Below are 25,296 nucleotides of genomic sequence, written 5' to 3' on the forward strand. Positions count from 1 at the left end.
GTGGGATTGTGTGATGATTGGAAAGAAATGCTACTAATTAGGGAATGTAAATAACAGTGTGTTGACTGAGCACATTCGAATTTCAAGATTTCTCACAAAGTGAGCGAGTGCAGGTTTTGTAGGGCCTGGACAATCTTTTGGCATTTATGTTACATGTCCAGTACAGCATGAAAAATGCGGGATATTTCATTTGTCTTCCTTCTAAAATATCTATAATGTTTTACAAAATTCTTTTTACTTTTTAAGCGACCTAGTGTAATGTCACAATTAATCCTGTTAAGACATGTCTTCCGTTTAATTACACTATAGAAATAATAATGAAAAAACTATTTCTTTTAACTATCAATCAGATACTAGTAGTTCAACTATTACGTATAGTCTTCTTCAGTGTTCAATATCAGTCTTCTGATATTGAACACTTAAGAAGACTATACGTAATAGTTGAAATATTAGTATCTGATTGATAGTGAAAAGCAATAGTTTTTTCATTGTTATTTCTATAGTGTAATTAAACGGAAGACATCTGTCTTAACGAGATTAATTCTAAAATATGTTTTGATCCGCGGTTTTTCAAACTCTAACCACCAAATAATCCAACTGTTACAATTCCTCCGTCGTCTGGTCTACCAATTTTACCCATTTTCGTTCAAACTCTCCAATGTACTCTTCCGTGTTTACGTATGGTCCAGTACCCCGTACCAGTAGCTTTCCCCAGATCAGGTCAGCAGTCTTATTTGGTAGACTTTGTGGTCTCAAAAACCTTCACTTGGAACGCCGTTGTGCGGATTTGAGAGTGTAAGTTCGGCGAGATATCAATTTTATTTAAGCGTGACATTGAACTTGAGCGGATGAATCTGAGGCTGCAAAACATGAATTTCCATGTAGGGGAACTGGGGGTAAGACGGACATATTAAGCATATACTGAAATATAACATAGTAAGAGCATGTTTTTGTCAACATGTAATACTCTAGTTCCATATGTTGGCTTTAAAGTGCCCAGAGGAATTATATTACAAAAATCAATAAGTAGCATTTTTTAAAGAACTGGAAAACGAAGAAATATCTGCACTTTTCCAGACTGCGGGTGAAACGAAAATATGGTGGGGGTAAGACGGACATGCTGTAAAAAGGATGATCACAATGCAAAATATTAAAATTTACTGTTTCTTGCGGATGTTTAGAATGGATTGTGGTTCTTCTTAATATATATGTTCAGTTTGAGGTGAAAAATGACGTTTTGGGGATCGATTTAGAGTTGAAGCAAATGATGTATTTTCTAATATCGTTTTTGCCGTTGTCATAAAGAGAGCTAGACAATCAGTTCCAATAATCAGTCACAATCACTTATACAAAACTGGAAAGTTATATATTAAACGCGTAATTGGTAACATTAGTTATTCGATTACACACAGCCAGAGATGGGACCTGCACAAAATCGTCTACCAGGTTCTAGGAATTCCGTATTGAGCCTCGGGCACATTAACGTACATCCTGCAGTCTACTGCATGTGAGACTTCAGCTAACTTGATGGTTCTTCACGTTTGACTGCTTTAATTTCGTTTCTACGGGTGAGACATTCATAAAAAGGATGAATCAATAGAATTAATCAAGAGGGTCCGTCATTCTCCACCAGTACACATATTTTTTAAACGTTTGTACTTATTCACGCATAAATAAACTTACCTGTTATTTTCCACGAAGGTGTCACTTAAGAGTTACTTTATCGAAATAAAGGAAAAAATCCGCGAAAGAATTGATTTTTTCATCGCTAAACCTTAAAATCGGAAACTTGAAAATTACATCCGCACGAAACTGCACTACTGATTATCAATATTTGCTTAAATTGAACACGTTTAGTAGTATTCAAGGCCTACTAAGTGTTTCATGATTCAATGTTACCCATAATGATAGGATACACATACAATGCAATTGAAGTTTTAATGTTATACCCCTAAAATAACCATGTGTCCGTCTTACCCCACCTGTCCGTCTTACCCACAGTTCCCCTACCAATGGAAATGGAATGCTTTGATTACACGATGCTACAAAATAAAAATAATTGAATGTACTTTTAAAGCGATATAGCAATTTAATATACCCTTGATCAATTTATTATACCCTCAAAATCTTAATTTAAGCAAAAAAATATTTTTCGAAACTTTCGACGCCGAAAATTTTTTAACGGAGTCATTTTTCAACCGATTTTAAAGTTTTTCAGTGTTTTGGAAAGAAGAAATTTCCTTTCCAACGGTATGCTATGTTATGTTCGTTTGTTGAAATTACTATGCGGTTTCGGGAAAACAATATAAAAATTGCCATTATTTTGCTATTTTTTCATTAAAAATATAAAAATTGCTCAACATTTCTATTAGAAAGCGTCTTTGTTTTAATAAAAATTTAAGGAGAACATTTAGTTCCGTATCCAACGACCTATTTATGATCCAAATCGGTTGAAAAATGGCTGTTATTTTTTTGTAAATTAGAAACTGGTTCGCATGAACTTTTAAGGAAATGGTCTCATATAAAATTTTACAAAAAGCATTTTTTTTGCTCGAATAAGTATACATTCATAAGTATGAACATGAAATTGGATAAAATAACGGAAGATATAATTATAGCATCTTATAGTGCGAGACAATACTTCACTAACCTCTTAAGAGTTCATGCGAGCAGGTTTCTAATTTGGAAAGCAATTAATAACCCAGTTAATTTAAAATCGGTTGAAAAATTATCACGCAAAAAAAAATTCAGCGCCGAAAGCTTCTTAAAATCGTTTTTTTTTTGCTATAAATCAAGATTTAGAGGGCATACAACATTTTTCATACATTGTTTTGTGTTGCATTTGATGAGATCTCCAACCTATACTAGGTCTTTTGAAAAGTACAAAATCACTGTAGCACCGTGTAATTGGTTCCAGTTGCATCTTTTGCAGATATGACCCAAGTGAAATCGCTGCCAACGAGAACATGTTCTTCTGCATTTTGTAGTAGAAGGGCAAAGATTCGTTGAACATGCTTCGCGAGACTAGTGGTTTTGAGCACCGGAGGATTCATCGATAACGCATACCGTTACATTTAATGTGATCATTCGTCCATCGAGACTGAGTTGTACGTTGTTTGTATTTGTTATTCAACAGCTATTGGTGTTCCTTGTTTCGACTTATTTTTATTGTTGAAAGAAAAATATGTGGTTGCTCTCAACCTCTTGTAGTACCACGCACTCGTTTGGTGAGATCCGTCACGGAATTACATAGGTTCCTCAGAAACGCTCAAGTATACCCGTGTGGGAGGAATGCTCACTGGACTCGTAGTCAGTGCTGCTCGTCGTCTCCATCGGGACATCTTTCTTTTTTCCAAAGGTCGTGTCCATGTTTTCATTTGATTTACGCGCTTGGGAGTTTATCGATAGATACCGTGACATGCTCCAATAGCGTGAGGTTAAGAATGTTTCAAGTAAAATGTCAGTTTAAAAATTCGAATGTTCAATAAATGGTTGTGACTATCTTGTTAGCTCACTTCACATTAAATATATATGAACTGAAAAATAAAAGTTATACTGCTCATTGCTATAAACCTTTGGAAAAAATCATTGACGAACGACATGTCAATACGCCTAATACCGCGCCCTCAGAGGGATATTTCCGAATACCATACAAAATAATTCATAATACCGTGTACCATAAAATAAACTAAATACTGGTGTAAATAATAAAATCTGAATAAAAACTTACATAATTTATTTGCAGAAATTATTTCTTATCATACTTTTTCTTCAGTTTAAGACGCTTAGATTTCAGCTGAGCGTTTTGTCAGCATGGAGTTTTCTCTTGATTTGCCGTTTATTTTCGTTTTCCTTCAACTCAGCTCATTTTAATGTTCTCAATATTTTCCAGGTACTTATCGTAAGCAACACTAGTTGCGACCGAGGGTGGATGTGGTTTCGGGGCCCTATTCACACAGTCACGTCACCTAGTGACTAGAGTAAATTTTGTTCTAGTCACTAAGTGATTTGCCTTTTAGAATAGGGCCCTTGATTTAGCTTTCTGTAACATTTCAGGAGAGCAAAACACCTCACCCAAAACGTTCAGATGCTCGGCTGGACGATGAGACATATCTAATGGTGCCGTTTCGACAAGAGATTCTGGAAAAAATGGATCTTATTAGATTATAAAAATGTACAGTTAAAAATTTATCACCTCGGTTTTCATCGAAGCCTCTGAATAATGGTTCTGCATCTAGAAAACTCCTCTTTTGTATCTGTGCCTATACTGGTACCTGTGTTGGTATCAATAGGGAACTGTTTTGTACATGTTTAATTTTCTGGAGAATCACTGCGATTAAAATCATCCACTTGCTGATGTGTCATGATCAGTGATGTACTGATGGGAAAAATTCCATCTTCCCGGGTTTTTATTTTTGGGTTTTAACCGGGTTTTTTCCCAAATCATTTTAACCCGGACGAAATATGGGTTTTTTCGTTTTATCGAATGTATAATGTTCATTGAATGTTTTTTATCCTTTCGGCAGTCGCGCTAGTGTACTGAGTGCACGTTGTTCTGAAAATCTAGCGAAATCGTCTTAGGGCACCAGCGGCTGCTCATTCAGTGGGCCATAAGCGCGACTTCCGGAGGGTTAAAGAATCTTGCATATACATTTGAGAGACCGAAAATAAAAGTCACAACGATAAAACATACTTTGTAGAATCCACTCCAGATATCTTAGCATGTAAAAATCGAATGTAAACATCAAGCGTAAAAATCGGACAGAGATCCTTGAGCATGACAATCGCTTAGAATATTCTCACTCAAAAAAGTCGGCAAGGATGAAGCTCCAGTATAATTCGCTCAGAGGAAATTCCGTACAACGTTACATTCAAGATTAAAAGTTGGATAAAGAAAAGTCCTTTGTAAGAACCGGATATACTTTTTACGGTTTTTATTCTGTAGGACATAATCTAAAAGGCCCTGTCCAATTTTGAAACTTGAAGTTTAAATTCAATTTTCACATTCTAATATATTTAATACGGGTTTTACGAAGCATTTTCTGTTCCTGCGACTTTAATTTCGGTCCATTCCATATTCTAACTGGTTTCATATAATACTGGGAACAATAGTCATTGTTACTCTGACAAGTGAAAATTAGAATAATCGTGTGATGCCCAAACTACTTTTATTCTGCTTGTTACTCAATTTAAGGGTTGCTGTACTTTTAGCGGAATGAGTTAGGTATTCACACAAAATTTAGAAATTACCTATTTAGTTCGTTGAAAAGTGAGTAATATGCAGAATGCGAGTGGCCTTGACATTCGTCATTAGTATGAACCGTAATCAGAACTCTCACAAATCACAATCCGATTTTTTTCGGCATCAACTACATCAGCAACAGTAGAAAAAATGTTTAGTTCGTTTAGGTTGATTCACAGTAAGAAACGCAATCGACTTAGCCCAAACATTGAAAAGTTTTATCACTTATTTAACCACAATATTTGTAAAGAAATGTTGGATCACCGCTATAACAATGATTCAATCGCGGAAAACCGTTCAGAATTCATATACATGCAAAACTTTATGACAATAATGCTCATAAAAAAATGTTTGGATAACAATACATTAATGTTCAATTACCAAAATATCAAAAAATGCAAAAAACCCAATCTTCCCGCGAAAAAACCGTTTTAACCGGGAAAAAACCTTGGGTTTTTTTCGTTTTTTTCCCCAAAATTATAAAAACCCGATTTGGTACATCACTGGTCATGATTTTGAATTTCTATCAGCAAGTTTTTTATTTATTGAATTGCCGTCTTTAACCAACTTGGTCATTTGCCTGTTAGAAGAATGTGGTTTACATGTCACATGTTTTGCAGATATAATCTAACTTACAAAATGAGCTAATATTACTTCTATTTGCTTGAGGTCTGCGGTTGTTGTATCTGGCTGTGGTTCGTCACAGAATTGTCAAGGTTTGTCTTATATTGTCGCATAGTCCAGCCGTTATATTTTGTCGAAGAGGTGACAAGCTCTCTTTGATGGATATCATGCCTGTTCCGGCAGGATTTCTCCCGGTTAGCTCAATTCCATAAAATATCTTGCTGTCTATGATGGCTTTCGACACGCTGAGCACTGTTCGTCGTTCACATTTCGGGTACCGTGCGCTTATTACTCGGATTAAGCGCTTTCAACTTTCACATTCTTTTTTTTATTTGTTGGCAATGTGGGAGACAGGTCATCTTTCGGTCAATTGTCACCCCAAGCACTTTCAGTTCTTTTCAGTTTAGTTTTACCGGTCTATCTGTTGCTATATGATTAGTTTCGCAGCATTACCCTAGTGCGCACTTGTTGGCCGCAACGCTGGTGCCAACGGACACGGCACATCGCCCAACAGTGTTAACGGCCGCCTGGATCTTTCTCCTGGTAAATACCTTTGACTTGCCTATGGCCACAATGATTAAGTCATCCGCATAAACCAAAACAAATATTCCGTTTGGAAATGCTGCGAATAGTGAATTCATTCCCAATTCATTCGTCAGAGATGCTTCCACCAATCTTTACTCTAAGACGTCGAATGTTCAGGAACTCTTTTAAGAACCGCCCGATGTATCCATGCCCGATGCCGCAAGTGTCTGGATAAGTTGACCAAAGGCATGAATTTACTATAGATCTCGAGCAGATCGTTAGATCAATGGCTGATTGGGCCTGATTTCGAATAAATGTTGGCCTTCCATAATCGCATTGTCTCGTTTGCACCATCGGGATGACCCCCATGCGGTGTGATGGGCGTAAAAATCCCCCATCAGAACATATGATTCGCCAAGCTGATTAATAAGTCTTCTCAGTTTGTTGCCGATGTCATCCGTTGCATTTGGTATATATATATTGAACCAACTGTGCATGGTCTGGAATATCTAATCTTTTTTGCCACCACCAATAGCTCGGTAACATGTGAGACGGGTTACTGAACCATTGCGACGGGTTTGTGTTATTACTCAAGTGGGTTTCCTGTATCGCAATGCATATTGGGTCTCCCTTGATGATCAATTGTTGTAGGTCGCCCAAATTGGATCGCATGCCGTTGATATTCCATTGCAGAGCAAACCAGTCACTCTTTTGCTTATCGTGCATGTTCGATTTGCTGAATCGACCAAGCTGTGGTCCTAAATCGTGAGCTTTAGGATGTAGTGTTCGTTGGTTGGAGACGTCGTCGGGTTCAACGGGGCTCCGTTCGTTTTTTCGGGGAGCCACTGCTTTCCCTGTTACATCAGTTGCCTTATGCGCAGCAGCATCGGTCAGGACCATTGTGGGGACGTGTGTGTTTGTAGTGCTACTGATGGTGTTCTTTCTGCTGTTGATGGTTTCGTTTGTTGCACGTTTGGAGGTAGGATTTCGAAATCTATCCTGATGCCAGGAGCATCCGGCTACTGGACTGGGGCTGCGGCTGGTGGTCGGACAGAGTGAATAATGCGATCGATTGCACATCCCTTTGGCCCGCTCTCAGTAGGGCCATAGAGAGATCTCGGCTCGCCCATAGCATCGTGTCTGTCCAGGTTGGACTTATTTGTGGTTTTCGTTGAACCGATGTTCTCCTTGGGCAAGGCAGTGGATTCCAGAGCGGGCGTCCCGCTTACGCGATGCCTCGATGGCCATCGGGGCAGCGGAGTAGACTGTGTGAACCGCCGGAGGTATGTCGACGACTCGACGAGTGGAGTACTATGTTGTATATTTGCTGTTGAAGGGACTCTAGAAGGAGAATTGTTTCTCGAATGGGTTGTGTTGCTTGTACTTGCCTGGGTGATGCCCAATGGTCCCGCAACAGCTGCCGCCGGGGGTGCATCGGGAGATCCCGGAACGTCCCCGGTCAGGGCCAGTGCGAGCATGAGTTTGTTGGATGCATTTTTCGGTAATCCGTTTTTTTTTACGTTTCCTTGTGCATGGTTGAGGGGTTGTAGGTTTAGATATTTTTTGTTAGTTGTAGTGCTGTTGATTGTTTAGTCCGAAATTTCGAGCGGGATAATTCCTCACTCTGACGCTTCTCGCTTCGTTGTGATTGCCGATTTTCTTGAGCTGGATCTTAATTCAGGGTAATTTGACCGGTTATCGTCTGGTGCTGTTGTCTGATAGTTACTTACTGTGTTATTGGGCTCCTGGACTTATTTTCCGTTTTTCGACCTTTGTTCCGTTTTCGTTCAGGTTTTGGGTTCTCAATTCTGGATTGACGGGGGACCCATCTGTGGTGTTCATTTGGTTTAATGTGTCACTAGTTGTGTTGGTTTTTGGGATGTGCGTCTTCTGCTTGATTGGTGTTGGTTGGGTGTTTTATGGTTTGTCGTTTTATTCTTGAGGGAGAGCTTGTTTGCTGAAATCAACGAAAGCACCTCACAGGGAGGCTAGTTCTCCAAGGACTTCCTTCACCTGTTGTCATGATTCGGCTAGCTGAGCTGTGAGTATGCGAGTCTCTCTATCCTTGCTGTCCTCGGTATGTCGGTTGGCGCTGTTCTGCTTTATTTTATTTAGCTCTTCGCGCAGCAGTTGAATGATTTTAACGTTCTCGTCCGTGTTGGGATTGAGCCGCTCTTTGAAGGTGTCGGCGTAGCTGGGGGCTGCTGATTTCTTTATCACTAGCGCTCCAGTTTCCGGGAAGGATATGCTATTTGAAACTATAACCTTCTTTCTTCTTCCAGGAATTTCGGGCACTCGCGATTGCGAGTAGCATGTTGACCGGTGCCATTAATGCACTTACGTGGTTAGCCCACGCTCTCGTCAAAGGGACGACCCATTGTTCTAATTTATCCACTAGTCACTTTTTGTGTTTCTTAACCCACTTTACTAGCTATTTCCGAACGGCTTTCGCCGAATTTCGCCACGTTACACCTCAGTAACAGAAATAAGTTCAAGTAAGTTCGGTTTGTAATATTTGCCTCCGACACTTCACCCGCGAACACGGCATTGGAACACCGACTGTGTAGATGAACCGATCGTAACCAGTGTCCGATTCAAAACTGTATCAGCAAGTTTTCCTTAGTGACTTTTTCGGATAAAGAAAGCTTGATTGGATTCAGTTCAAGTACACGTTGTACTTCTTTGTTCTCGAAAATAGATTTCCCAGCTTTATAAATATGCCTATTATCCTAATATAGTGCTGAATTATACAAATGACTTGTTTCTCGTAACATGGCTAAAACTTCAAACTAAATTCATTTGGGAATCGATTTGTGACGAAGCAAAATATGATCTTCGAAAAATGTAATTAACGTTCAACATTGTATCGACTAGATTCCTGACGGTTACCAAATTTGTTCCTAATGTTCCATCCGTGGACGTATCTACTTTTTGTGCAAATCTTCCCACGCTCTATCAAGTTCATCAAATGCCAGATTTTATTTCATGTGCTTAATTCAAAATTTACAGTTCACAACAAAAATATTCCAAACTATTTTTCAAATGAGTTCATGTAGAGATTCCAAACATAGAAACATGAAGTTGTTTAAAGATCGAACGTTATGATCATAATAAGTAGGCAACTGTCCCTTACACAATAATATCACCTTTAGCAATGAAAGTAAAACTTAGGCTTAGTCATTCTTTTTACGTGACTTGGAGCTCGTACTCATCGTATCGCTGTCATCGTCGTCACCTACTTCGTTTTTCGGCCGAGTCCACTTGATCATCGTCTCCGGTGACCGGTACAGGAAGATTAGTTTGGCGAAAAGATCCTCCTCCAAGGTAAATTCGAGTGATTCTCTCACTAAATAGATATCCAAACAGAGTTGCAACACACGATCCACGTACGGTAGATCTTCGAACATAATCTTTGAACTTGCACCGGAGAAAATGCTGGTGCGCAACATTCTCGAAAAAACGAGAATCAATGTCGAGTAAATACCGATGATGCTGAAGCGAGGTACAACATGTTAATTATAGTTTCTGCTAGGCATCACAATCCAATTTAAACCTACCCTCCTGCAGCGATTGAACTGATTGTACTCGGGAAGATTTTATCGTTGAACATGTACATCACGAGATGCGACACGCAATCAGCATACGGCATGTTCGCAAAGATGGCATACGACGGATCGGAACAGTTCTCCTTCACTTCCCACCAGAACAACGGATTGCTGCTGTTGGTTTGGGTCTGGAACAACCGCAGCGTTATGTTGCGATAATTCTTTTCGCTGTCGTCAGCTGCAAATAAGTGTAAATTGTTACGTTGAGATGAAATATTTCTTGTGAATATCTTTAGTAAAAAACAGAGTAATAATCAACAGTTCTGATCAAAACAATGGAGACGCAAGGTTTCTAGAAAATGTGATCAACCATGCGCCTCCATCGAATCCATCAAGTTTTATATAGACTCAAAAACTCACTATCAGCTGCCGGAATAAGTTGATGAATGGGTCTCAGAGCTCCACTGTTTTTCACTTTCAAAAACTTTGGCATCATGTACGGCAACGCCACTGTTATGTTCGTGTCGGTCGCCAGCATTTGTACCAGAGCCGATCGGGCTGGATCATCCGGTTCCAATTCGTACGCCTTCTCCTCTGATACGATTCCGGGATTTTCTTTGGAATGTGATTTCCGACTGATGGTGTATCGGAACCGACAGGTTAGTGTCGAAGTAGTGTTAAGGTCGTTCAGCAACCGAGCTTTGTCCGGAGGGGAAATGTTCCAAATTGAGGTAGAATTAGCGCCCAGTTTAACTGCAGCCACGTCCACCGGTTCATAGTTGGATAGGAAGGTAAGTGCGGTTTTATCTTTTGAATACGGGAGCATAAACTTCTCCCACTGGTCATCGTTGAGGCCATGAATGTTATTGTCCTGTGCGGACATTATGTATACGGGCTCATAGGGACCGATGCGAAGTGTGACAGAAACATCGTACGGAAGGTTTGGTTCGCCAACGGTGTTGCTGAAAGCGAACAAAGCCAATGGGAACCAAATAAGTAAAATAATTCCAAACATCATGCCGCCTCCCATGAGATACTTCACAAGCGATCCTTTCTTTTGCCCTCTAGGAGCTGGCAAATCTTCCTCCAGCTCACGCATGCACTTCATCTGGTAAACATTGGTGAATATATCTTCCATTTTTAGCCAATCAAACAAAGTCATGGACGTGTCGGTCCAAATCCAGTCCATTAAGGTACGCAGCTCGAATAGGAACGGTATGGTAATGAACAGTTTGAACCCGGTAAGGTTAATCATGGAGAATCCTTTCGTGACAAAATTGCCCAAAATTCTTGCTGGATAGCCACACCGTATTTGATAAGCTGAAAACAGTAGATAGAAACACTTGATGAGGTAGTAGTAAACCGGTGGATTGGTTGCGTTAAAGCTTCGTTCGGTTGTGGCTGGTAACACAAAGAACATCCAAATGTGCAGTCCAATAATAAGGAAGAACTGGAACAGGATTTTGCCCACCATGTACTTCCGCAAGTAAAGAGCACGGTCTACCACGATTAGGAAGAACTGGATTATTAACATCAGAAGGAATGTCATTGGCACTTTGTTTTCCTCGAAATATGACAGGACTCCACCGTCTCCTTCCTGTGTCTGTGAATGAATGAATGAATCATTAAAATATTTCGAAAGTGAATCGTATTGCATTGATTACTAACTCCAAAAGCCGAAAATCCAAATAGGATCACAAAAAAGTTTATAAAGTCGCATAAGAACAAGTATCCGTACACGTCGGCTGTCTTGCGCGATTGCCTATCGAGTAGCTGGTTGAAGAAAGCTTTCACCGAAGCAGTATATTTTTGGAACGAATGCTTCACAATTTGGGGGAAGTAATTTTCGGCATCTTCGCTGTGGTGGGTAATGCAAACTAGCGCCGTTCCATTGCCCGTTTCGTTCGGTACGTTCCGCTCGGCTCCTTCCTCGATTTTCACCATGTTCAGCTCGGTGATATCACCTTGTCGGATAGTCAGTGACTCCCTGCTGTAATATAAAGCTTGGTTATAAAGATGCACTTTAAGGGAATCAATTGGTTGATTTAATGGAATGAATGATTGAAAGTACTGATTAATAACGCTATAGAGTGTCGTTGACGAAATTTTTTATGGTAGTTCTGTATGATATGTGTAAGCATAACGCGCATTATTGAATTCGAATTATTCAAAACGCCAGGGTAGTTTTTTTTTTGAAAATTCACCACTTTGTCTATTTGCAATCATATATTAGCTCATTCATGCTCATATTTAGCACGGATGCAGGTGCAGTACTTGGTTGACCCGCTCTGCATTGTTGACCATGGGACAATAGTAGGCCGTCTTCATGTCAACGATGTTGTGCCGGGAGAGCAGCGACTTGAATGCCATTGACTCGAACTGTTTTCCGTTGTCCGATAGGACAATTCTAGGACGTTAATCCTTCAGGAACACCACTGCACTATCTTCGCAGCGTCCGCGCTTTTCATCGGATGATGACGTACTTCGTGATCCACTCTACAATCACTAGCATTACTGTTTCCCTGTTGCGATCGAGTGAGAGGACCCACGAAGTCTATCGAGATTAACTCCCACGGAACTTTGGCTGGTTTTAGACTTCCCATTTGGGGTAACATCTTCGTATTGGGTGCTTTGCTGGCCTTACACATGTGGCACATCGCATTTTTGGCCAGTGGAAAAGGGCCTGGAGTTTTTGCAAAGTTCCGTGGAACTCCAAATGTGCTGCTGCTTGTGCAACTTCCGTATGATCTTTCAACGAGCTTCGAATGGAACTACTCTTTTCCACAGGTGTTTCGCGTTTCATCCTTGCTCAAACAGTTTTCATACAGTTCGTCTTTAATTAATCTGAAGTCCAGGAATCGATTGCTTTCCTTCTTCACTCGATCTACGAGATGCTTATTCCAAAAATCCTGGGATTATGCTATGGAGAATGTTACTTTGGCTACGATCAGCGAGAGTGCATCTGGCACTACGTTCACACTCCCCTTCCGGTACTTGGTCTCGAAGTCAAACGCCTTTAGCCGCAACAACCATCGACTCATGAGCGCTGTTGGATTTTTCATTGAGCGCAGCGCTACGTGGTCGCAGAACACCGTGAACTTCACTCCTTCAAAGTAACCTCGAAACTTTTCGATTGCACTGATGATCGCCAGGCATTCTCGCTCCGTTACTGAATACTTCCGCTCCGAACAGGAAAGTTTCTGCGAGAAGTAACAAATTGGATGTTCTTCTCTGTCGAACTCCTGCGTCAGAACAGACCCAGAAACCACTGTACCTCCTTCCTATTCGTGGGGACCGAAAATTTCACGATACTTTCAATCTTCTCATTGTCGACGTTCCATGCGTTTTCGTTCAAGATGTACCCCAAATAACGGATTTCCCGGCGACAGAACTTCGATTTTTTCGAAGATATCGTCAGGTTAGTTCTATGCAATCGCCTTGACACCAGTTTGCAGTTTGGTGTGATCGTCGAATGTTTTGGAGCAGATCACGATATCATCCAGGTAATGGAATACATACCGCTCCGTATCTGCGAATAGATGAGTCATCTGTCGCACCAAGGTCTGGCTCGCCGTACAAAGTCCGAACGGAACTACTTTGAATTGGAAGTGTCCCCGAGATGGAACCGTGAACACCGTCAATGGTCTGGATGTCGATTGGAGCGGCAACTTCCAAAACGAATCCTAGAGATCTACCGACGAAATGTATGAAAAACCACTGAGAATGTTGATGATCGACGATATCTGTGGAATGGGATATCCTTTGTCTGTAATGAGTTTATATAACGAGCGCCCAGTCAAACCCGGTATTTCCCCGATTTCTTTTTAAATGCTACTAGCGGATTGTTCCACGGAGAGAATCGAGCTTCTTCAATGACGTCGAGAGCCAGCATCCGGTCGATCTCGTGGTTTACTTCTTCGAGTACATATGGAGTCATCGGATAGTGTCGCTGTTTGCGGGGCGGCGCATCTCCCACGTCTATTCTGTGCTCGTACAATGTTGCTCTGCTAAGCCTTCCTTCAGCTGCCGGAAATTTTGAGATTGACTTCCGAAGTTATTGCTGTAGCTCTTCGGTCAGGATTTTCATCGGGTCGTCTTCCTTCAGCTCGGTCTCATCTAGCTTCGTTTTTAAGGTACAGCAAGTCGCTTTGACGCCAAATTTATTCCAGAAGTTCATGCCCAAAATCACGCAGTTTGGAATTGTAGTAGTGGGATGGTCTAGTTTCGGCCATTGAATACTATCGGCACCTGCGCGAAATGGGTGATTCTGTACTGGGTTCCATCCGCTGTTTCGATTCCTCCTTCTACTGTCCTTTAACGCAGACTTAACTGCTCGATGATATCTACGTTTCTGCCCCCTAGCAGTGAGCAGTTTGCCCCGCTGTCTAGAAGTGCTGTTACCTGTTTCCCAAGCATACTGATAATAGCATGTGGGGGATTATTCTGTCCATGATTAATAATGAAGTACGTGATACAACTATATAACATATAACGTATAACAGAACAGAATCGCATGCGGTTTTGGACAATCCATGAAGCGATGACCTTCCTCGTCGCAGTTCCAGCAAATTATTCCCACTCGTCCCTGATCCATCAGACCGTCCTTGTGCTCTTGTACGGTGTACTGCTCCTGTTGCGGAGCCCGTTTTTATGAGATCTGCGGATCTTGGGAGTAGTGGTGCGTGCGCGGGAGCTACTATTGTGCCTGACTGACGAATTGACGCTGTGAGTGCTGGGTGAGCGGTTGTTACGGGTGCTGGTTCTGCTGCTGTGCCACGAACGCGCCCACGGAGCTGGGTGCTAACGTAGATAAGGTCCTCGCATTTTTCGTGGGCAAGTGCATCTTGAGTGCATTGGCCTGCACCATAAGCTCATCGATTTTTAGTTGTCAGTATGCATCCCCGCTTTGTGAGGCCGTTGTCTCCTCACTTGGCAAGGTATCTTGTGCTGCAACCTGTATGCCTGCCGAACACTCTTCCATTTCTACTGCTTGCAGGGTCGAATCATGGTTGATGCTGTGTGGACCGTGTTGGTCTTGGTGCTGTCCTGGGTGTAGCAAAACTCGGTTCTAACAACGCACTCTACGGATTGGGAATCCTACGCTGCCTGTTCAGAAGCACCCTTGTTTCAACGTAGTTGGTACAGATCTCCACCATCTCATGTATGATATGCAATCTTGCTGGTATGACGATCGTTGCGTAGTCGGCGTTCATTGTCTTCTTAACGATAAAGAACATTTCCTCCTCACTCATTGGTGGCGTCACAAACCGGAATAGTGCTGCAATGTCCCTGTAGTATTTCGCAAACGCCTCGTTTTGTTCCTGAAAAGAAAACATGCTTTGAGTCACAGAATATGTGCATATCCGTTCGGCAGGAACTCCCTCCGGATCTATTGTTTGAACACTTCCCAGGATACTAATCGCTGCTGCGCCTTGACTGTACCAGTCCAGTGCATACTCCTGCACCAAATGCTTAATCGACGTCAACAGGATGTCATCGTTCATCTCTTCAGATTTGGCAAACGTTTCAACTCGGTCTAAGAATACGTTCAACGAGGTGGTAACTTTTTCCCCCGGAGCTTGAATGGCCAGTTGTGTATTTCAATATGGGGTGTACCCCAATCGACGCGAGTTGCTCTCTTGTCCTTCCAGACGAGAACGCGTTCCTGTTATGTCTAGCAATGAGATCCTTCCATCCTGACCTTGCCTTGACGGTGAACAGCTTACTGGAATAGTCGTCCCTAGACTGAGGTTGTCGTCTCTTCCGGAATGATAATCTACATTAGGAGTCGCTTCAGATCTGCCGGTGTGCTGGAACTGCTGTGCTAAACCGGACACTTGTTGTGTTGCCATCGCTGCTGCGCCTCCTGTTTGCTGATTTCTTTAACTTGTTAAATCACTTGTAACATAACTAAGCAGTATTTTAATTAAAATGCAAAACGATCCGTTCGCGTCCGATAAATGTCCAGATGGCTTGAGAATGAATTAGTCGCGACCGTAAGTGTGTTAAATTTTCTTTGTTTGAGCTCCTCAGAGCAGATTCTACCAACTTTTGAAGTTCTTGAATTCTTACCTGGCACGATTCAACATTGACAGTGGAACTCATTACGTGTTCCGAACTCTTGTGCACTAACACACGTCATTTGTCTTCATGGACTGTGTTATTGAAATGATGAACCCTAACGCGTCGCGTTGTTGGACCCAAATCTACGGTACGACGCAACGCCAATTCGTAGGCAATCTCGATGTCATTCAAATGTGTATGATCCATCGTGGATCACAATGGTTTGCTCGGGTTGACTGAACTTGAAGTCCACCAAACATAATATTTAGCAATCACAAATCAACAAATGCCAAAACTGACTCAAAACGGTAACGATAATCAGATGTGGGATTTACAGTTGGGCGCCAATGTAGCATGAGAAGGCTTACAAAATCTGGAAATCAAAACAATCCACAAATCTGATTGCTGTGTTTCTCCCTTCCTCCTCAATATACTGTTAAAACTTCCTCCATCGCATTTTCCTTTTCACTCCTATATCCCTGTCATATTCAACACCGCTATGCTTTCTCATCCTTTTCTTTTCTTCTTCCTGAACGCTACTTACTAGGCCCAATCAGCCACCTCTTCCTTACAATAGCTTACTTGCACTAGTTATGCCCACGGGATTTTGTCTAAATTGATTCCAGTGACAAAACATATATTTTACACCAACCTACATAAGCCCACAAAATGAGCCGGATGAACTACGTTTAATAATTAGGTTCTTTACTGACATAATTAACCTCACTTTTCTTGACATTTCAATAGTACTGTTAACATGGACTATGAAAATTTGTTTGGACATCTAGATTCGCTCGCAGCAAATCGCCAAGAATTTTTTAAAGTCCTTGCAAACAGTATAAGCGAATCGCCAAAAATGAGCACTAGAGTTCATTTGTGACGTTAGTGTAATGTATTCAATTCTCGGTGGTGATAAACACTGGTGATAAACACTTCCCACACACCTTCCCCGTGAGCAACCCCAGTCGCTCGACGTCGACCCCGTACGCTTCCGAACCGCCAAGCTTTCTCCGTCGCGCTTAGGAATGCCGGCCGGGACAGGGCGTCCCGTCTTCCAGAAGTTATCCGCTCCCGAACAAGAATCAGCTTCCAAACAACGAAGGTTCATCCGACGCGACAGTCGGTTTTTTTAATCGCGGGTAAAACCCTCACGGCACTCGTTTTCTTCCGGGTGGCGATCTTATAGTCGACCAGTCGTGTCGATTCACTCCACTACAGTCTAAGTGGAAGGACGCTGGCAGCTGCTTTGCTTGCAGCAAATTTGTTGCTCGGCGCTGTGATCAAGCAAGTGTGTGATAAAACTTAATGAAGGGGGTGTTTAAATAGTGCGTTTAATAGATGCTAACGTTGACTGAACTGGCTGAGGACGTGGAATGCTACCAGCGGAGAAATGCACGTAATGCAAGGAGACTGGACCGAGCGCACTCGTTGGCCAAGTGGCAGCAGGAGTGGGACAACGGAGAGAAGGGAAGGTGGACGCACCGATTCATCCCAAATGTGTCGGCTTGGGTGCATGGGAAGCATGGAGAGGTGAACTTACATCTGACTATTAATCCTCTTAAGACATATGTCTTCCGTTTGATTCCAATGAAAAACGGTTGCTTTTCACTATCAATCAGTTACTAGTATTTCAACTACTACTTTAGTCTTCTTCAGTTTTCATATTTCGTTCCATTCGATGCAGTTTTTGTCCTGGCACGGAGTCTTTTGAAAGTACCAGCATCGGTTTAGACATGCTTCGTCATCCCTTTACCAGGAGTGCGTGAACGTGCAAGAGACACCGGAACACCTTCGAATACCCTAGGTTCGAAGGGGTATGCCTGGTGTGACATCGTGGGTGCCATGATGAGCATATCTGGGATACTGTCAACAGAGTGGGTATGAGCATACTCTCCGAGCTACAGAGAAAGTGGCGAAGGGACCAACAAAGTAGTGCCGTCCGCTAGAAAGCCGCCGTGAAACCATAAATTGGGTTTTGGGAAAAAAAAATCCGCCGCCGAGGAATTCTCCGTCGGTGTACATTAGGTCCACCGCCGGGTACCAATTGAGTAGTACGCGATGTAGCACCGGGTTTGAGTCGTCGGGTCGCCAGTGAACCGGATGTCAGACTTTAACGGAATCGCCGAACCGACCTCGACATCCTACCGGATAGCTCGTGTGTAGACTAGATCCACTGCCGAGGATTAGAGCGAGTAGACCGCATCGAATAGCTAGCACTGAATCGTTGAGGCGCCAGTGAACCGAAAGCTACGCTCCACCTGGAGTCGCTGAACAGACCTCAGCACCAACTGGCTGGCCCGTTGAGTAGACTAGGTCCACCGCCGGAAACTAGATCGGGACGAAGCAGGGACCTTAATGGCTCACGGAAACGAACATCCGTATCGGGAGAAATCTACCGCCGGGGAATCCAAAGTGGACTATCCCACGGTATTGGGACAAAAATGGGACCTAATTGTCCAACGGAATAGACATTGCAAGAAATTCCGCTGCCAAGGAACTCTTGGTCGGAGTAGGGTAGTTCACTGCCGGATAATATCCGAATAGATCTCGGTCAAGCTGGCAGTTAAATGGTTAGAGGAAAAAGGTATCGGTGTCAGGAGAAATTCTTCCGTCAGGGAAACTTTCAGTCAGAGTAGGGTGAGTTCAGCACCGGGAACTATCCGAATAGATCGTGATAAGGTTGGGCGCTGAATGACTCACGGAAACAGGACCTAAATGGCTCATGGAATCTGCATCTCACTGGGACGTGAGCTAAATAGCGACACAATAGATGAAAACAAGAAGCAAGAGAAGAGTCGAGATACTTATGTCGACTGCGACAATATGACGTGTTTGCCACATATTATGCATTGAGAGTAGACACGGATTCGAAGTCACAAAACGCAGGTGTTGTATCGTCGAACGGTAGACTAAACACATGTCGTCGATCCATGTTCCGTACACAATTTGCCTGGAATGTTCGACAGCTTGTCGTTCATCGCTAGTTAGAAGCTTTACCTTCGGTTGGTCCTCTAGTTCCCAGAACGTCTGAGGAGTTTTGTCTAAATTGATTCCAGTGACGAGACATATATTTTACACCAACCTACATAAGCCCACAAAATGAGCCGGATGAACTACGTTTAATAATTAGGTTCTTTACTTTATTTATTTATTTATTTATAGTTAATTAATATCAACAGACACAGTGTGGTCCTAATGATAATTTCTTAATCTATTCAAAAAGACAAATTGTAATCTGCTACGTGGAATGTGAAGATCGAACTCGGATGACACTCTGTTGAAGGTCCGCTGCAAACCAATGATGGCACCGTTTACTCCATAGTTAGTCCGGCGAAGAGGTAATCGGAGGAATAAATTATTGCGAAGGGCACGAGGGCGAACGTTCATGTTTATCGCACTGAGAAGCTCGGGGCAGTCAATTCGATCTTGCAAAATATCCGAGATCGTCATAGCACGGAATAGATCTCGTCGCACTTGCAATGTATCGAGTCCAATAAGCAAACCCCAGCTTTCATAACTTGGCAGCTGGTGAGGGTTGCTCCAAGGCAATCGACGAAGGGCACACCGAACAAATCTGCGCTGTACTGTCTCGATTCTATGGACACCGTTGAGGTAATGAGGGTTCCACACAACTAAACAATATTCCAGAGTTGATCGAACGAGTGAGCAGTAGCGAGATTTCAAGCAGTAAATATCTGAAAAGTGCTTAGATATTCTCATTATGAACCCCAAACAGCGTGATGCCTTTGCGACAATATAGCTGATATGCTGTTTAAACGTCAGTTGTTCATCGAGAAAAACTCCAAGATCTTTGACGCAATTCGCTCTGTCAATTGTGGATTCAGCTAGACAGTAATCGAATCGAATTGGCGTTTTTTTCCTCGAGAACGTAATGACCGTACATTTCTTGGGGTTTAGGGTCATTCGGTTGATCTCGCACCATTCCGCAAAGGTTTCCAGTTGGCGTTGAAGGAAAACTGCATCATCAGTATTCCGGATTCTATGGTATACCTTGAGGTCGTCGGCGAAAGACAACCGTGGTCCTTCTAAGCAAAAGTTAACGCCGTTGAAATACAGAAGAAAAATCAATGGGCCGAGATGGCTGCCTTGCGGAATAACAGATTAAGCTAAGAACTCTTCGGATACACAATCACCTATCTTGACTGCTAGACGACGATCACTGAGATACGATTGCATCCAACGGAGAATATTAGTACCAAAGCCAAGTCTATCCAATTTTGCCACTGCAATAGCGTGATTTATCTTGTCAAAAGCAGCTGAAAGGTCCGTGTAGATAACGTCAGTTTGAAGGCCGTCCGACATAGCATCTGTAACATATGTTGTGAACGACAGAAGATTCGTAGATGTTGAACGTTTCGGCATAAATCCATGCTGAGTCTCGGAGATATACTGTTTGCAGTGGCTGGAGCTGGGTTCCAACACAGCCATTTCAAACAGCTTAGGAACTGCGCTTAGCGTTGTAATACCACGGTAGTTGTCAACTACCTTTTTATCACCTTTTTTGTGAAGTGGAAACATGAAGGAGGATTTCCAGAGTTCGGGAAATACTCCGGTTGTTAGCGACAATTGAAACAGATGACAAAGAGGTTCAATTAGACCGGCAGAGCATTTTTTTAGAATAATAGTTGGTATACCATCTGGGCCTGCCGAGGTTGAAGCCTTCATTTTGCTAATCGCCAGTTGTACCATATTATTGTCGATATTGATAGAGTTCAAAGACTGGTATGATTGAGGTACATTGAGAGCCGCGCGTGAAGCCTGGGTCGGTGTCAGTTTCTCGTTGGAGAAAACACTCGCGAACTTTTCAGAGAATAGTTGGCAGATCTCCTGTAAACTAGAGCTCATACGTCCTCCATAGCTTATCGTTGAAGGCAACCCGGATTCCTTTCTTTGCTCGTTTACATGCTTCCAGAATGTTTTAGGTTCGGACTTCAACTTACGTTGCACGTTTCACATTGACATAATTAACCTCACTTTTCTTGACATTTCAATAGTACTGTTAACATGGACTTTGAAAATTTGTTTGGACATCCAGATTCGCTCGCAGCAAATCGCCAAGAATTTTTTTAAAGTCCTTGCAAACAGTTTAAGCGAACCGCCAAAAATGAGCACTAGAGTTCATTTGTGACGTTAGCGTAATGTATTCAATTCTCGGTGGTTTGTTTACATTCGGGGTCCGGCACTCGAAATGTGACCAATTAGGTTTTACACCAACCGACATAACCCTACAAAATTAGCCGGATGAACTTCGTTTGACAATTCTCGGTGGTTTGTTTACATTGGGAGCTACGTGGGCTCGAATGTAACAGATGAGCACCCGTTGCACTCGAACTCACGCAACTGACAAAGTAAACAAACCACCGAATTTTGTCAAACATGAACTTCATTCATCATGAGTTCATTCGTGTCGTCATCTTGTAGAACTCAATCATAAATTCGGTTTGGAATATAATTTTTATTTACTTCAAAGTACAAACATTCAGAATCAGTTCACTTATGAATACCTTTTACCTTGACTATGGTTTTATGATGGTCAAACACGAATCATAGGCTGCCCGAATGTGACATGCCGGTATTTTTGCCCACTCTCGGACAATGGCTTTCTTCAGCATCTCGAAGCTGTCGTATTTTTTACTTCGGACATTGCTCACCAAAATGGCCAAGAGAGAATAATTCATTGAATTCGTGTCTGGTGAATATGAAATCCATTGTGTGGTCGAAATGAAGTTCGGAACGTTGGTTCTCATCCATTCTTCATTCACTCGCCCTTTGTAAGATGGTGCCGAGACGTGTTTTAGCAACCCTGGTCAGCGGCTGAAATGCTTGTCTGCCAACGGCTTCAAAGCAGCCTGCGGAACACATTTTCCGATAATATGTCGCATTTTCTTTGACACCAGGCTCGATGAAAACGATCGGAGAGCGCCCATTAGCGGTTACAGTTACCCAAACCAGTATTTGTGGCGGGCGCTGCCTCCTGGTAGCAAACCGATGACTCAAATTCTTATATGAACGACGGGTCTAGTAAATCATATCGTTTTGAGAGTTTACGAATTGCTCAATTTGAAAAATATTTTCTAGTCTTGTCTAGTCTACACATACACAGCCAATACATGTAGGGATCCTGGAAAATTGCAGACGTTCGTCTACAATTTTTCTTGTCATTATTAATGTTTGTGGCACATATTGAATATGACACACGCATTAAAGCGGCCAGGCCAACTGTGCAGCGTACAAAATAAAGATGATTCAAAATTAAACGGTAATCAAATTATTCATTCAATGAGTAATTTAATCAACGGATTATTTTGAAGCTTGAATAAGCTCAATTTGAAAAAATATTTTCGCCAGAAAACACGATGTTTGACCGCGAACGGTCTGAAGTTGGTTACACTTCGCGTGCCGCACCCTGTAGATAAGAGCGACTGGTGGAGGGTTAAGAATGTCTTCAAAGGTTATGAAAAATCATATTTGGAATAAATCAAGCCCTCATATCTCTCAGTTAAGGGAAAGTAACGACAAAACTGCTGTATTCCAAAGATTGCCAATTAAAGAATCCGTAAACTTTTCCAAGTCATTAGTTCTTTCGGCAATGTAACAAAAATCAGCTGAAGAGAGAAAATATATTGCACCTTAAACTAATTCGCCATTGTATGGAAATTTGGATGCAATGTTGATGGTAAACATTAGACATAGAATCATAAAAAAACGCTCGGTTACCCATCACAATCTTCCATCTTAAAAATTTTGGCCGTCTTGTATTTGAAGCTTTGAAAATCTTTCATCATTGATGGTATTTCCAGCTGCTTATGGGACATTTCTCTTGTCCTGAATAACGGCACGTGCTTCGCAAGGAACTGTACCATAGTTGAACGTCGCCCGGGAGTTGAACGCTGGAAAACTGGTGATTGGGACTGAGGAACATCTAGTGGGAATTGTTAGTCGTTATTCTATAGTACAGGGAGTTATTGATATTATTGGAAAAAATAAACAAGGATTACCAGCTGATTCAACCACATCCAAATCGGAAATAATGGAACCTTGAATAAAAGCTTCCTCGAGGCGGGTCAAAAAACGAAACCTGTAAAATCTAGATGGAAAAGGTGGGATGATCTTATCGTGTGCATGACTCGTCTACTTACTGTTTATCTAATTCTTCAGCAGACTCGATAAGAGCTTTAGTCTTTTCATCACTAGTGTCCAGTTTGTAGAAACCTTCGTCGGCACCGGGTTCTTCGACAAAGTCCGATTTCCACAGTCCCAATGACTTGAGGATAAATCTATGACAGAACAGCACCAGCAATAGCGCTAGATCGTAAGTGGCGTAACCTTTCTTCTGCTCAATTCCAATTATTCTGGCAGGACTGAACGGCTGGTTCGGAGGAATCGGGTTTTGATTCCACCAGAGCATTTCAAACTGACAGATACATTTCAGTATCACAACGGTCTGCGTATAGGCGATCAGGGTAACCCAAAAATTTTTCGACGGTCTCGGAAAAGTCAAAGTTCCCCACAGTGTCACCATTAAAGGTAACGGTAGCGACAGAAGACTAGCTGATTTGATCTAGAATAAATAAAGTTTAAGAAATTGTATCCAACAGTCAACTGCACTAATACCTGATTTAAGAACACCAAAAAATAGCAGATGAAATCGGTGTGAGAAAGTACTGCGTACCAGGCTGCTTGTAAAAATTCTACCACCACCGTGTGCTCCTGACTGGCAAAATCCTCTTCCGAGATGTCGTCCTCCGGAGCTTTATCGATGATGTCCATGGCTTCGGTCGATTTGCTGTACGGAATTTTATTATATTAATGGAATCATTTTTAATAGTATATGCAGCACGAATTAGATTAGTATTTATTGTGCAGAAAACATTTACAGTGCAACCCATACTAAATAAATAAAATTGTGTAAAGATATGATCATTGAATTGGTGTGTAAACGATGAAATACGAGAAATCTGGTGATGGATGTATTGTGACTATTCGTTTTTTGCTTTTCAGTTTTAATACATCCATTACCCAGCATAAGTTGATGCATTTCTGCAATACCTGTCCAGCGTATCACTGGAGACAAACTTGTACGGGACTCCGTCATCTAGTCCACGTTCGATCGAGGGAGCCAAGATTAAAATCGAGGGTAGGAAACTGCTACTTCGTCTACAGTACACATCACCGTCGTGTTTGATATGGGAAGGGAGTGTGAAGCATATACGAAAAGAAAAATACTACAATTCGCATCTATAAGGATTGATCTACCATGCGGAATAAAAATTCTAAAAAAAATAAATAAATGTTTGGATCACTAATGTAAGGGTTTCGCTTTCGAACAACGCCATCGCCAGTTGCCTTGCGGTGATTGTGTTGTAGGTGACTATTAACGCCCTCAAATAATTAACGGTAACATTTGAAACTGAAACGTAGCTGTAGATGCAGTTTGCAAAACTCACTCTTCTTTTGCCTGATGTTCCTTGCGAGCCATCATTGCGATGGCAGCTCGTAGTCCACTCACCTGGTGGAGCCTGTTTTGTAGGTGTGCCCAAGAAGAGTAGTGACAAGTTAGAAAATTTTAGTAGATTAGAACAATGACAAATATTTGTTGGTTATTTGTGGACTGTACATTGCGGCGAGGAAACTATTTGTAAACGAGGACATAATAACAATTTTTGCACAACATTTATACATAATTTTATAGACAATTGTTACTGCGAGTACATAGTCAGTATAAAAGTTTAATATGAAGATTAAGGTCTAGTGTCTGTTAACCTCTTATGTTTTCTATAAACAGTTATTTTTGCTACAATTTTTTTTTGCAAAATTCAACACTTTTTGGGCGACTTAGTGGAATGTCACAATTAACCATCTTATTGCACATGTCTTCTGTTTAATTCCACTGTAATAAATCAAGAATTATAGTGGAATTAAACGGAAGACTTCTTTTTATTGTATTTTCTTTTATTTTAGCATCTGACCTTCCTGGTTTTAATGAAATATTAAGTATTAAGATGGGGAAAAGCCAGTTTGAGTGAAGCCTCATGTAAACTCTTCTCAAATTAGCGTGAAAACCCCATATCTTTTTGGTACAATAATTAGTACAGTACAATGCAATACACTACAATAAAATACAATTCAAATTCTAAAAATAAAAATCTAAAAATTAAAAAATGACAATACTATGCAAAAAATAAGAATTATATATGAAATCTAAATTTTAGGCAAATCAAAAACTTCATAAGAGTGTGTTCTTCAAGGTAGTAGATGACACGTTGAAGTCTAAAT

At 41.6% G+C, this 25,296-nt stretch overlaps 1 protein-coding gene across 2 annotated transcripts in view; it reads right to left on the reverse strand.

Annotated features, from left to right (window-relative positions):
* Positions 1 to 9,046: 9,046 nt before the first annotated feature.
* The window catches only part of LOC131683690 (piezo-type mechanosensitive ion channel component-like), a 135,325-nt gene continuing 119,075 nt past the window's right edge, over positions 9,047 to 25,296 (reverse strand). For both annotated transcript variants that reach the window (XM_058965903.1, XM_058965902.1), the window contains exons 28-33: positions 23,635 to 23,806; positions 23,160 to 23,581; positions 11,605 to 11,926; positions 10,357 to 11,539; positions 9,949 to 10,174; positions 9,047 to 9,883 (exon numbers count right to left, since the gene is read on the reverse strand). In XM_058965903.1, coding sequence (XP_058821886.1) covers positions 9,565 to 9,883; positions 9,949 to 10,174; positions 10,357 to 11,539; positions 11,605 to 11,926; positions 23,160 to 23,581; positions 23,635 to 23,806 — 2,644 coding nt within the window. In that variant the 3' untranslated portion in view covers positions 9,047 to 9,564. The remainder of the gene's footprint in view (positions 9,884 to 9,948; positions 10,175 to 10,356; positions 11,540 to 11,604; positions 11,927 to 23,159; positions 23,582 to 23,634; positions 23,807 to 25,296) is intronic.

The sequence above is a fragment of the Topomyia yanbarensis genome, chromosome 2 (assembly GCF_030247195.1).
Source record: "Topomyia yanbarensis strain Yona2022 chromosome 2, ASM3024719v1, whole genome shotgun sequence".
NCBI classification, from domain to species: Eukaryota; Metazoa; Arthropoda; class Insecta; order Diptera; family Culicidae; genus Topomyia; species Topomyia yanbarensis.